This window comes from Mytilus galloprovincialis, chromosome 14 (genome assembly GCF_965363235.1).
Source record: "Mytilus galloprovincialis chromosome 14, xbMytGall1.hap1.1, whole genome shotgun sequence".
In the NCBI taxonomy this organism is placed as follows: Eukaryota; Metazoa; Mollusca; class Bivalvia; order Mytilida; family Mytilidae; genus Mytilus; species Mytilus galloprovincialis.
The window spans coordinates 246720-258779 of record NC_134851.1 but is presented as its reverse complement, the minus strand read 5'-3'; the positions used below and the strand labels follow the sequence as shown (position 1 = coordinate 258779).

At 30.6% G+C, this 12060-nt stretch overlaps 1 protein-coding gene across 8 annotated transcripts in view; it reads left to right on the top strand.

Annotated features, from left to right (window-relative positions):
* LOC143059490 (uncharacterized) overlaps positions 1-12060 on the top strand; it is a 136793-nt gene that overhangs the window by 99174 nt on the left and 25559 nt on the right. For 7 of the 8 annotated variants that reach the window (XR_012973487.1, XM_076233002.1, XM_076233003.1 and 4 more), the window contains 4 exons: positions 3309-3491; positions 5073-5279; positions 6192-6818; positions 7609-7626. Coding sequence is in view for 7 of the 8 variants with exons in the window: in XM_076233002.1 (XP_076089117.1) it covers positions 3309-3491; positions 5073-5279; positions 6192-6818; positions 7609-7626 (1035 nt within the window). In the remaining variant the exon portion in view is untranslated. The remainder of the gene's footprint in view (positions 1-3308; positions 3492-5072; positions 5280-6191; positions 6819-7608; positions 7627-12060) is intronic. The other variant, XM_076233000.1, reaches the window with a different exon arrangement.

Genomic DNA, 12060 nt, shown 5'->3' with positions numbered 1-12060 from the left:
CTTTTTAATTAGTACATGCATGTAGTCAGGGGTATGTAAAGGATACAGGCTTGAATCATTGCTTAATGTTGTCTTGCCATGTGGTTATTTTACTTTGCTTAACTTTTTGGTATATACATGTATATAGTGAAACTGTAAATTTTCTGAATAAAACTTGATTTTTTTTTTTTAATTTTTGAAAGAACATTTCACTTTCCTTTTTTAGAAAGACTTGGTTCTTTATTGATTCCTTAAGGAATGTAGATTTTTTTTTATTGAGCTAACTAAACATTTGGAGACTTGCAATTTTGTTGTTATTCAAAATCTTTTTTGAAAAGGCAGATTTTTTTAGGCATAAATAAATATTGAGTACATACAGAAAATCCTATACACAAGTATATGTTGTTTTTTTCTTCAAAATTTTGGCCTCAAACAAGTTAAAATATCCTAAAAAAAATCAATGATTTCATAATCTTTTTTAGCCATGAGGTCGTTCCTTCAATAGATCACACCAATAGAAATTTTCACTTTTAATACATAAAACTTATTTAAACCCCTGAATGGCACCTCATATACATTAATTGCACATTATAGCATGCATTACCCCTCGTTGATCCCCAGGTGTTTGTCACAGAGTGTAATATATTGCTCAATCGATTACCAGATGTGTCTATATATTTTCAAGGTAAGAACAACATCTTATTCATGTTATTTGCTAGATTTAAATTCTCTCTCAGAACCAGATAAAAGTCAAGTTAATTTGATTCCAAGTTGTTTGTTTTGATTCTCAGGAAATACTTACTCTCAGGTTCAATGAGGTAATGACAGCCTTTACTTGTCAGTTCTCTGTATTTTTTGTGGTTTTTTGTTTGAATGTTTTTGTAGGGCAGCACTATTTAATTTTAATTGTCTTCCAAAATATCTCCATTTTTGTAGTAGGAGGTCTGACCCTAACATTGCTTAACTTGATAAGGTATTAAATCTAAGGTTTTTGTACCCCCAGGCATATATTGCCTTATCCATATATGCATTATTAAAGTGAAACACTTAACCGTCCTTTTCTATTTTTCTGTCCTTTAATCTCTCTGTCTGTCAGTCTTTCTATCTGTCCATCCCATTTTGTTTGTGCGGGGTCACCTGTGTCCTCAGACACATTCTATTATTTTGTTTTATAAAGCTCTTCATTTTAATATTTGATTTTTCCATTCCATATTGTTTTGAATGGCAACCTAAACACAGATCCAATTGTATCAATCCGTACTAACTTACACTATGCTATGATAAAGAAGCTGGTGATTAGATATACATAATCTGGTTTGATACCATGCTGATAAGTTTTAATATGTTTTGATATCTGATAAATAGTTTACCTTACAGGTTTAATACCTACAGGAAGTTGTTTAGTAAATAAGATAATTTACATCATGTTAACTTGATAAGTTATTACATCTTTGGTGTGTGATATCTTTTATACTTTTTATAAAGTTACAATGTAGACACAGAACATGTGGGAAATAACCAAATTTCTAAAGTAACTAATCAATAGTTACCTCCCTTATATTGATTTTACAAGAGTTGTCTTTCTTTTGGAGGTGTTGTTTCATGAAATAAGGAAACTTTTTTGTGTCTAAAAATAAAGTTAATACATAAGACAAAAAAATGAATTTGATCTTTCTGGATGTAATGGATGTGGATAGACATGATAGACATTAGGAAAAAGAATTAACATTTTGCAATGATTTCAAAGGAAAAACAAAACAAAACAAAGAAAATTAGTCAAGCCTTGGATTAAGACATGATAAAGAAAGTGACATGATGAAAATTCACAGCATATAAATAGCTATTTCTAATCTATTAAGAAGGCTATCCTGCCAACACAATGTTTGAAGTTCGGCTCTTGTTTCATTGAACAGAAGGGTGTATTTCTAATCTATTCGTAAACAAAATATAGTAAGGTACACACCTACAAACTGAGGTGTCACCTATGCCTAGACTATTACATAAATATACCCCAGTGCCAACATTATGTCCAACCTTTGCTAAAGTCTGTAATAAATGATCAGAGATGAATGCCAGAAATCATGAAGGTTTAATACAATAAGGATTATACATAACAAGATGTTCAGATACAAGTTCAGGTACAGGTTTTCATTATTCATTCAGACATTGATTTTACTTTGAGGATTTAAGCTTGAGTCCATACTTCACCCTAAAATGATGAAGTTGACATACAAATATATGCTAAAATTAGTATGTTGTATATCACTGTTCTTGCTGTTTTAATGATGTTTTAATCTGGGAAATTGTTGCTTAACAGTAGAACTTTTAAAATTCTAATATGCTTCTATGGATTTATTTTCCTCGGGAACGCCAAAAGCTAAATATTTGAAGACAAGGATTTTGAAATCCAGAAACACTAGAATAGCTATATGACAAAAATAGACCTAAAAATAATTGTATTAACATTTGATTATATGTCGGACTTGGACCTAGATAATTGTATTAACATTTGATTATATGTCGGACTTGGACCTAGATAATTGTATTAACATTTGATTATATGTCGGACTTGGACCTAGATAATTGTATTAACCTTTGATTATATGTCGGACTTGGACCTAGATAATTGTATTAACATTTGATTATATGTCGGACTTGGACCTAGATAATTGTATTAACACTTGATTATATGTTGTACTTGGACCTAGATAATTGTATTCACACTTGATTATATGTTGGACTTGGACCTAGATAATTGTATTAACATTTGATTATATGTCGGACTTGGACCTAGATGATTGTATTAACATTTGATTATATGTCGGACTTGGACCTAGATAATTGTATTAACACTTGATTATATGTTGGACTTGGACCTAGATAATTGTATTAACATTTGATTATATGTTGGACTTGGACCTAGATAATTGTATTAACATTTGATTATATGTCGGACTTGGACCTAGATAATTGTATTAACATTTGATTATATGTCGGACTTGGACCTAGATGATTGTATTAACATTTGATTATATGTCGGACTTGGACCTAGATAATTGTATTAACATTTGATTATATGTTGGACTTGGACCTAGATAATTGTATTAACATATTTGATTATATGTCGGACTTAGACCTAGATAATTGTATTAACATATTTGATTATATGTCGGACTTAGACCTAGATAATTGTATTAACATTTGATTATATGTTGGACTTAGAAAATTTCAGGAACCACAAAATTAAAATACTGCATGTAAAGTGCTTTGTGAAGTAAGACTACTATTTTAATAAAAGTATTCCATATTTTCTAATTTTGTAATTTCAGACGAGAACAAGAACAGCGTAAGAGTATTTCTCACGACGACAATGACAATCAGGACGTACCAATGCCTTCAATTACAGAGAGAATATTTCATATGGCAACAAAGTTAGAGGAAACAAGGTCATGTCCTATAACACCAAAGTCAAGGTCAGGGGCAACAACTCCTAAACTTTCTACATTTTATAGGTAAGTTACAAAGGTAGAGGAAACAAGGTCATGTCCAATAACACCAAAGTCAAGGTCAGGAGCAACAACTCCTAAACTTTCTGCTTTTTATAGGTAAGGTACTAATATCTGGTGACCTAAAACAAAGTGGTCAAACTTAACTTGCAAACACTATGTATTTTATATACCTGTCTGCTTCATGCAAGTGTTTCTATTCATTTCAAGATCATGGTCTTTTTGAAGGGCATTTACCCTATACAATCTGTGTTTGATTTATTTTAAATTGCAATTGAGGATTTCCGGTCACATCATAATCTAAGTCAGGGGCAGTAACTCCTATACTTATGATTTGCTGTTTGTGACTTAACATCCTATGGGAGGTATATCATTTATTACCCAATTATAAAGTAAGGTATACATGAAGGAAAATTTTGAACAAGCTTCTAGACCGACATATTAAAAGCTAGATAAAATAAAGTATTGACAAAAGAAATAGTCTCATAATCAAAGAGGAAATGCAAGGATCTTCCTCCACATACAAGACTTAGTGATTTTGGCAGACTTTTATAATTCATCATATTATCTCCCCCACAGTCAATACACAAACATGACATCACATGATTTATATACATCATTGAGTGTTTTCTTGGCTCCATTCTACGATGTTCTGATTGTCATCTCGAGAGGCATCTTGATGAAATGTATATACATCTATAAGAACATGAAGAAAGGAACATATTGTTCACAAATATTTGAAGGTTTGTTGAGGCAAATTCTTTTGCTTTTTGGGATATTTTTGTCAGTTTTCGATCGCATTTGAAATTCTTATTTTTCACTTATGTTTTTATCCCCCCTTTTGTATCTATAGTTTATGATTGGTTGAGTGTTATAGTAGTCTCAGGTTGAGTCCATTCCTACTCAATGATGTCATGAAAAAATAAAATATTGTGAAATATTTTTTTATTTTCATGGATACATTATTTCATGGTATTAACAAATTCTATATCTGTAATTCTCAAATTTGTAGATCAGGTTTAATTAATGAATCTACTGGTTTTAGCAAATTCTGTATCCACTTTATTTACAATGTTTGTATATATATTTTGTTTAAAGTCATAAAATCCTCAAATTTATAACACAGGAATAATTATAATTAATGAATCTTCTGTTTTTCTTTTGTTTGACTTCAATGCATTAATTCCTTGTGCTATATGATAATAATCTGACCCCTATGACCTGACGTCCAGATGTCCAGATGGTCAGTAATTCATTAGTACTTGTTGTTGATTTATGATTAGACAATTAACTAGAGTAAACACAGACAGTATGCTGCAGCAGCTTCCTAAGTAGGGTCTGGACAGATTGGGTGCTCTAGGTAATATCATTGTAATATTTAGCTATATATCTTTAATTGCATGGTTAAGTAAGGGATTTTTTTATTCAAAACTCTTATTTACTCTAAAAGATGGATAGGTCTGCTAGATTTTTTCACAGAGTGTAACTCTATACTCAGAAATTATTGTGATGTTTTTATTAATGTGAAAAATGTGACAGTTGAGTATTACAACAAAATTTGTAATTCCATTTTCTTATTCTTTTCAGATCTAGTAGTTCAACCTCTCAGTCTTTTGATCAGGACGAGTCTTCAACTTTAACTGGTAATAATTTGCTACAGAAACTGAATACATTGGCCGAGCAGAGATCAAGCTCTGTACAAGACAAACGTAAAAGTTTTCAGAAACGTCCCAGAGATGATTGGAGGACAAGGACACAGCCTGTTACCATTGAGGAGTTAGAGGAGGCAGGAAAGTAAGTTACAAACAAACTAGGGTACCAGTTAATAAAGCAGAATGAAATTTAAGCCAAGGGTACCAGTTAATAAAACAAAATGAAATTTAAGCTTGAGGGTACTTGTTGTACTGCACCAGATGAGTATTTGGACAATTAATATCTTTTCAATGATACTTTAAATCAAGATATTTGAAAAAAAATCAAAATCTAATACAGTTTGTTTGAAATCGGTAAAAATGGGACTCTGTAATTTTTCTCAATTATTTGCGAATATTACAGAACATTTTTATATTTGATATTTGACTGTGGTTTTTTTTACCAAAATTTGCAATTTATATCTTTCATTTGATGGAAAAATAGATTGATTTTTGCTGTAGAAACAAGTTTGGTCAAAGGGAGATAACTCAGGAAAACAATCATCAAAATTTTAAAAACTCATCTTCTCAGATAATTATGCCAAAGTAGAGTGAATTTGTGGAAAATTTGAAATGCTCTAATATTGAAATTACTTTTAAGATCTGTTATTTGAAATAACTTTTATGATTTATTATTTGAAAAAAAAAATTCTGAAGCATTGTACATTTGGAAAAAAAAATAAAGAGCATATAAAAAGATCTAGTTCATCAAATGTCTTTCAGAAACGGAGCAGATGTTTTTATTTTAAGAAGATGTGATGGACTCAGATGGCATTATGACCATTAAAAGTCAGTTAACGATCTTTTTAAGTTAATACATAGATAAATTTCTTATTTTAATCAACATTTGAGAAATCACACATTTTAAAGTTATACAGAAAGACCACAAATCTCTCCTTTATCTGCTCTGTGTTATGATCTTTTGTTGAATATTTCCTATAGATATAAATTATAACCAAGATCATGTTCCTATAGTAACATCATTCAAAATGTCAGATTTATTTGTTTCTTTTAGCCTTGCCACCGTCCAAGCCTTCCGAGCAGAAGTTTTAAGAAAAGCTTCATCAAATGTGTTTGAGCAATTCAGTAAACAAGATAAACAGATAGTATACAGGAAAACAGAATATCCTCAGCACCTACAGAGGAAAAGAAGGGGTCGTAGTGTTCGCCATAAAACATTACCTGTTACGGCAGCAGAACTTGGCTCTGTGCCAGAATCTGAAGAGATTAGATTAATGTCCAACAGATTAAAGTCCCGTCACAGTGGAATGAGGGACTCTAAAGCCGATTCTGGAATTGTGTCCGGGTCAGATTTAGGAGGGTACGATTCTGCCAGATCTGACAGTTCACGAAGTTTAAGTTTAGAGGCTGAATTAATGGAGGATGATCCTGCTCGTCTCAGTGTTTCAGCGAAGGCGTCCATGTTTAAAAATATCATCGAAGATAAACCTAAGAAATGTGCCAGTGGAGCCAAGCGCTATATTGACAGGAAGAAGAGAGAAAGGTCAAGGACACTTCCAGTAACAGATGACGAGGTTCATTCAGCAGCAGAAATAGCAGACGGAGAAGGGGAAGTCACTGAGGCAGAAAGAAAAGCTGTTGATGTGGACGAAAATGAAGGAATCCATGATGAAAAATCAAAGTATGTTTTTATTGTCTCAACTCTATTGGTACAAATCACTAAAATATTTTACTAACAAATGTAAATGATAAATATTATATTATCCCTCTTTTCTTGTCCTTAAACCCAGGACCCAGGTGTTAAGAAATATTTGACAATAGTTTGAATGATTATAACTTTTTTTAAACGGGTACGGTGATCAATTGTATACAACAGGATGTGGTAAGAACTTACTGAATTATTCAAAAGTATTCAATTACTGCATCTCATGGTGTGATTTAAAATGTCAAAAAACTTTTTCATGCAAATCATACCTGACACAAAGATACATATATATAGATGTGTATATTTTTTTACAAAATTTCTATAACCTTGGAAAGTAATTTCGTACTGTGCTGATTTCAGGGTGATCGTATTCAGATTTTATACGGTTTAAGTTTCCACATTAATTTTCTGCACATCTAAACAGACCATAGAAAATGTTGTTTACACATAGATAACGACCCATCAAATTTAAATCGTACAATAAAGTTGTAAAATACGAAATGGGCAAATTTAAAATCGTACTAGACGAAAAACGAACAAAACACTTCAAGTTATTCATATATCAGGAAGATTATTATACATAGAATTTCTCTGTCACGTTCAATAGTTATGTAGTTATCGTCATAAAGTACATTAACATGTGCCCAACAAACATCAGAACAAATATCTGTTTGAAGTTTAAACAGGAAGTACAATATTCACTAAGAGGAAATAATTTAAAGATGGATTAAAATTTATTGATTTTATCTGAAACACATTTTTATAGTTCACCACAATCAGAAAAGTAAGTATTGCTACAGGGACTGTTTCAAAAGTACTCAACTTCGTATTATAGAAGATGATAACTTTGAGATGTTCCCTGCTGGTTTAGGTTTATTGTTTTGATGTAACCAAACTTGTGTTGTTTGTTTGTTTCACTAGAATATGTATAATGTTGTGTATTATTTAGAGGGTTTAAGAAATTATGGCCAGATTAGACAACTATGTGCTAGTATAGGAAAGTTGTAATAGCAAATTTGGATGTGATATGTATGCCATTGGATAATTATTTTTCATTGATTGTCTTTCACTGTACATATCATGTGTAATGTGCAAGGTTTTTTTCCAGAAAAATACACACATTTTTTTATGTGTAACATATTTTGTAAGGGAAACAGTTTGCTTAACATTCTTATGTTTGAAATTTTTGAAAAAAATGACAGGAGGAACCCATACCTATCTGAGAGTCTACCACATGTACTAGTATAGGGTGTCTAGTTAAATGTCAAGTAAAAGATGTTAATTCTGTTTGTTAAACTTCAGTCCTTATTCAGGGATCAGTACCTGTAAGTAGTTATCAAAGGTACCAGGATTTAGTCCAGTCAAACTAAGATTTAACCTCAAACTAATTGCAACAGAAAATGTTTTAGTTCTAATCTATAGCATTATTCCCTTTATATACACAGAAAATGTCCAATAAAATCTAACTTGAGGAAAACTCAAAATCAGCATTTTTAATTTCCTATGGAAATTAACATAGGAAGGGGAGATAACTCTTACCAAAATGAGTCTTTTTTGGTCAGTTTTTGGTTGTTTTTCTTGAAATTTATGTAAAGTATGATACTTTGATCAGGTTATAAGTTTGTATTTAACTAAATTATATAATCTTCTGCTCATGTAATGTACAAAACCGAAGTGTTATGGGTAGTTTTATTTTTTTCATGCATTTTTCATTAAAGAAATTGCAAATTTTAAGCTTTGTGACCATTTTGAAAAAATAATGTGAAAATTTGGTATTGTTTATATCTGTATATTATAATATTTTTTAGAAACTTACTTATCTTAAGAAACTTTAAACCACAAAAAGAAGAATACATGCTTAATTATTTTTATTAAATTAGAGATTCTTTAACTTGACATGTTGAAAAATTCAATAAATGGTCAACAAATGAATTACGAAATCTAAATTATAGCTTGATAAAAGATATGAAAACACCTTTAAAGTTGTTAGTTATACTCTAAAGACCGATAAAAAAATCAAGAATCAATACATTATGATGAATAGAAGAAGTAAAGTTATAATATTGTATCAATTTTTATTGATATTTCTGCCTTTTTTGCAAGAGTTATCTCCCTTTTCAATGCAAATCTCCATAGCAATTTTAAATGGAGATTTTTTTAGTCTTCCTCAAGTTAGATTTTATGGGACTTTTTTCTGTATATATTTGGGGTATATTATGCTAAAGATTAAAACTTAAAAATCTTCTGTTGCAATTACTTTCAGGTTAGGGCCAAATTTATGCTAGATTGACTAATTAAAAATGTATAACCTTTCTGAAATACTTCTTTTTTCATGAAATATATGTTCCCCATTGACCCTATCTCTTGTATGTTTATCTTTATAAGTCCATAAGGGATTAAATTTTCAAATTTTGTATTGAATTAAGATAAATTTGATATAGGCACATATTATATTTCATCTATCAGAGGCCCTAAAATATACTTACGGGTGTTATAATGCTGTCAACATGGTAAAACATTATAATTTGACAAAAAATCAGAGATCCAGTGTGTGCCTTCAGAACATATCTGTGCATAGTGGGAGATTCAGAAATTTTTGTAGGGGAAAGGAGGGAAGCATTTACAACCAAAGAGGGGGTTGTGCCAGTCATGCCTCAGAGATTCCCTATATAATCAACGTTTTTTTCCCTTAAAAAGGGGGAGCAGCTAACTTAACCTCCCCCTCTAACACCCCCCCCTTCTTAAGTGATCCATAGAAAGTAAAAAGGGACTTATTAGTAGTTTATACTACGGAATCTGAAGTACTTTCACTGTCTTTGCGCCTATTTCATTTTCAATCCAAAAACAAGACATTTATATAAAAATATAGAACAAAACACCCGTTTCAATGGCCTCTATAGAACTTATAGTTAATAATACCATATAGGTCATGATATTTAAAGATAAAATTGACTTTGTTTACAGATATTAGTAGCATGTGTAGGTATATACTATTTCCTCAGTCGAATATAAATCATTATTAAACCAAAAAAAGATAACTAGAATCAACAAGTTTTGATAAAAAAAAGTAGCCATGTTTTTTAAGGATCTCTTGTCGACTGACATAAAATTGAATGTCACCCACATAGTTCTCTCTAACAAGTAGCTGGCCTACATTGAGATATGAGCCATGTGTTTTATTACACAATGTAGATGTTTTATGAGGTTTATATAGTTTGATGTGTTGTGTGTTAGAGAGAGGGAAATAAGGTTTCTTGTCCTATAAGGTAAGACTAATGTTTATTGTTTTATAAACTTTAATAATAAAGATTTTTAATGTCAATGAGCACCTTGGGCTGAATGAAGGTGGGTGGGATATGATCCTCTTTATATTTACAATTCAAGGATTACATATTTTTATTGATCAAGCAAATGTAACGTCACAACTGGCATGGCAGAATTTTGTGAAGCCTGACTTGAAATACTTTTAATTTCAAAATATAAAACAAGGAAGAATGAAGGCATTTTGAAATTTTGTTTTAAGCTCCTAACAACATAGGAGAACACCTAGTTCATCAAATTTTCATGTTGGATATATATATCCTAAACATTAAACCAAGAACTTTAAATTGTTTTATTTTTAAGATTAACAATCTGTATTGTAGGACATACCTATATTAAGTCATTCATTTAATGTTAGATATTGTGTTGATTTCATATAAATCAGTCTGATGTTTATCAACATAGGTTTAAAAGTTGACATCCACATTAATTATGTTTTAACATGGCAAAAACTTACAAGTTATAGACAAACCAGGCTGTTACAATATTTATTGTACAAGATTTATTTGTTTTTATTTTAATCACTGTTTGAGTGTTTGAGTGTAGTGTTTGTTTATAAACTTGACAAATTGAAGGTAACATTGTAGTAGTTGTGTTGGTTTTTTTTCACGCTTTCGTGTAAATGTTGTACTGGTATTTGTTATTGTATAATGTTTAAGTGTTTTTAAGTCGGTTCAACAACTTTTATAAACTTTCTCATAGTTGTGAGTCAGTTGTGTGTAGTTCTTTGATTATGGAGATCTTAAATCAAAATATATAGATATAGGTGTCCACGAAATAAATCTATGTCCACCTGAGAAAAATCTAAATATATTGATGTCCACAAAATATATTCATGTCCGACTGAAAAAAATACAGCCTTAAAAGTTTTTATTCATTTGAATCATTTAGCAGCCTCAGACTTTTTGCTTTTTTTTTGGACAGGTTGTTGAAATTTTGTAATAGACACTATTCGTTTCAATTCACTATTTTATTTACATATTTTAATTTTAAGCATCCATTTTTTGTCAAGCCTGCAAAACTTATTTAATGAAAGCAGGACATAGCGATCCCTAAGATTCCATCAGCGTCATCAGCGTTGATGATGTCAACATTTAGGTTAAGTTTTGTTGTCATGATAATTTGTAAACCTTCATGGATAATGTCATGACACTTGGACACAATCTAATATTCAAGACTAGGAAATAAGTGTCTAAAGTTTCTAAATTCTGTATTTTACAACATTACACTTTTCCAGTGAGTTCATAATATAGCAGCAATCGCAGGGGAGACACAGGGTTCCTTGGAATCTCTTACAATGTTTTGCATTTTTATGATTTTTGAACAATATCTAAAAATGGAAGATTTATGATTTGAATTTAAGGAAATGTTGCATATGAATAACTTGCTATCAAAATTCAAATTATCATTTTTTATTTTTGCTAAACCAATCTGTTGCAATAATATAAACATCACATACATTTATGAATTCCCATTATCAATCATAAATTAAAGGCTTTAACTTACTGTATTTATAAAGGCCGTCGTTTCTAAGAATAAGACATTTCCTGGCTAAAGCTTGCACATGTTAATGTTTTAAGATACAAGTAATTTTCCTGGCTATTTGTAGGATTAATAGACAGGAAGGATACTTGTGGTTTCCTTTATAAAAATAGTGTAAAAACAGGTTTTTAATGTTAAACTGAAGCTAAGGACATGTTGTAGGAAATATTATGTAGCGTTAATCGACTCTGGCTACTGGATAATTCAGACATGTTAGTCGAAATGACAAATAACAGTTTTGTTTTCTCAGGACTTTAACACAAGAAGGAGATTTATCATCATTTGTTTTTACTATATCATACAAAATGGATCCAATATTCACTTTTGTTTTTGTCTTATTTCTCTTGTACATTTT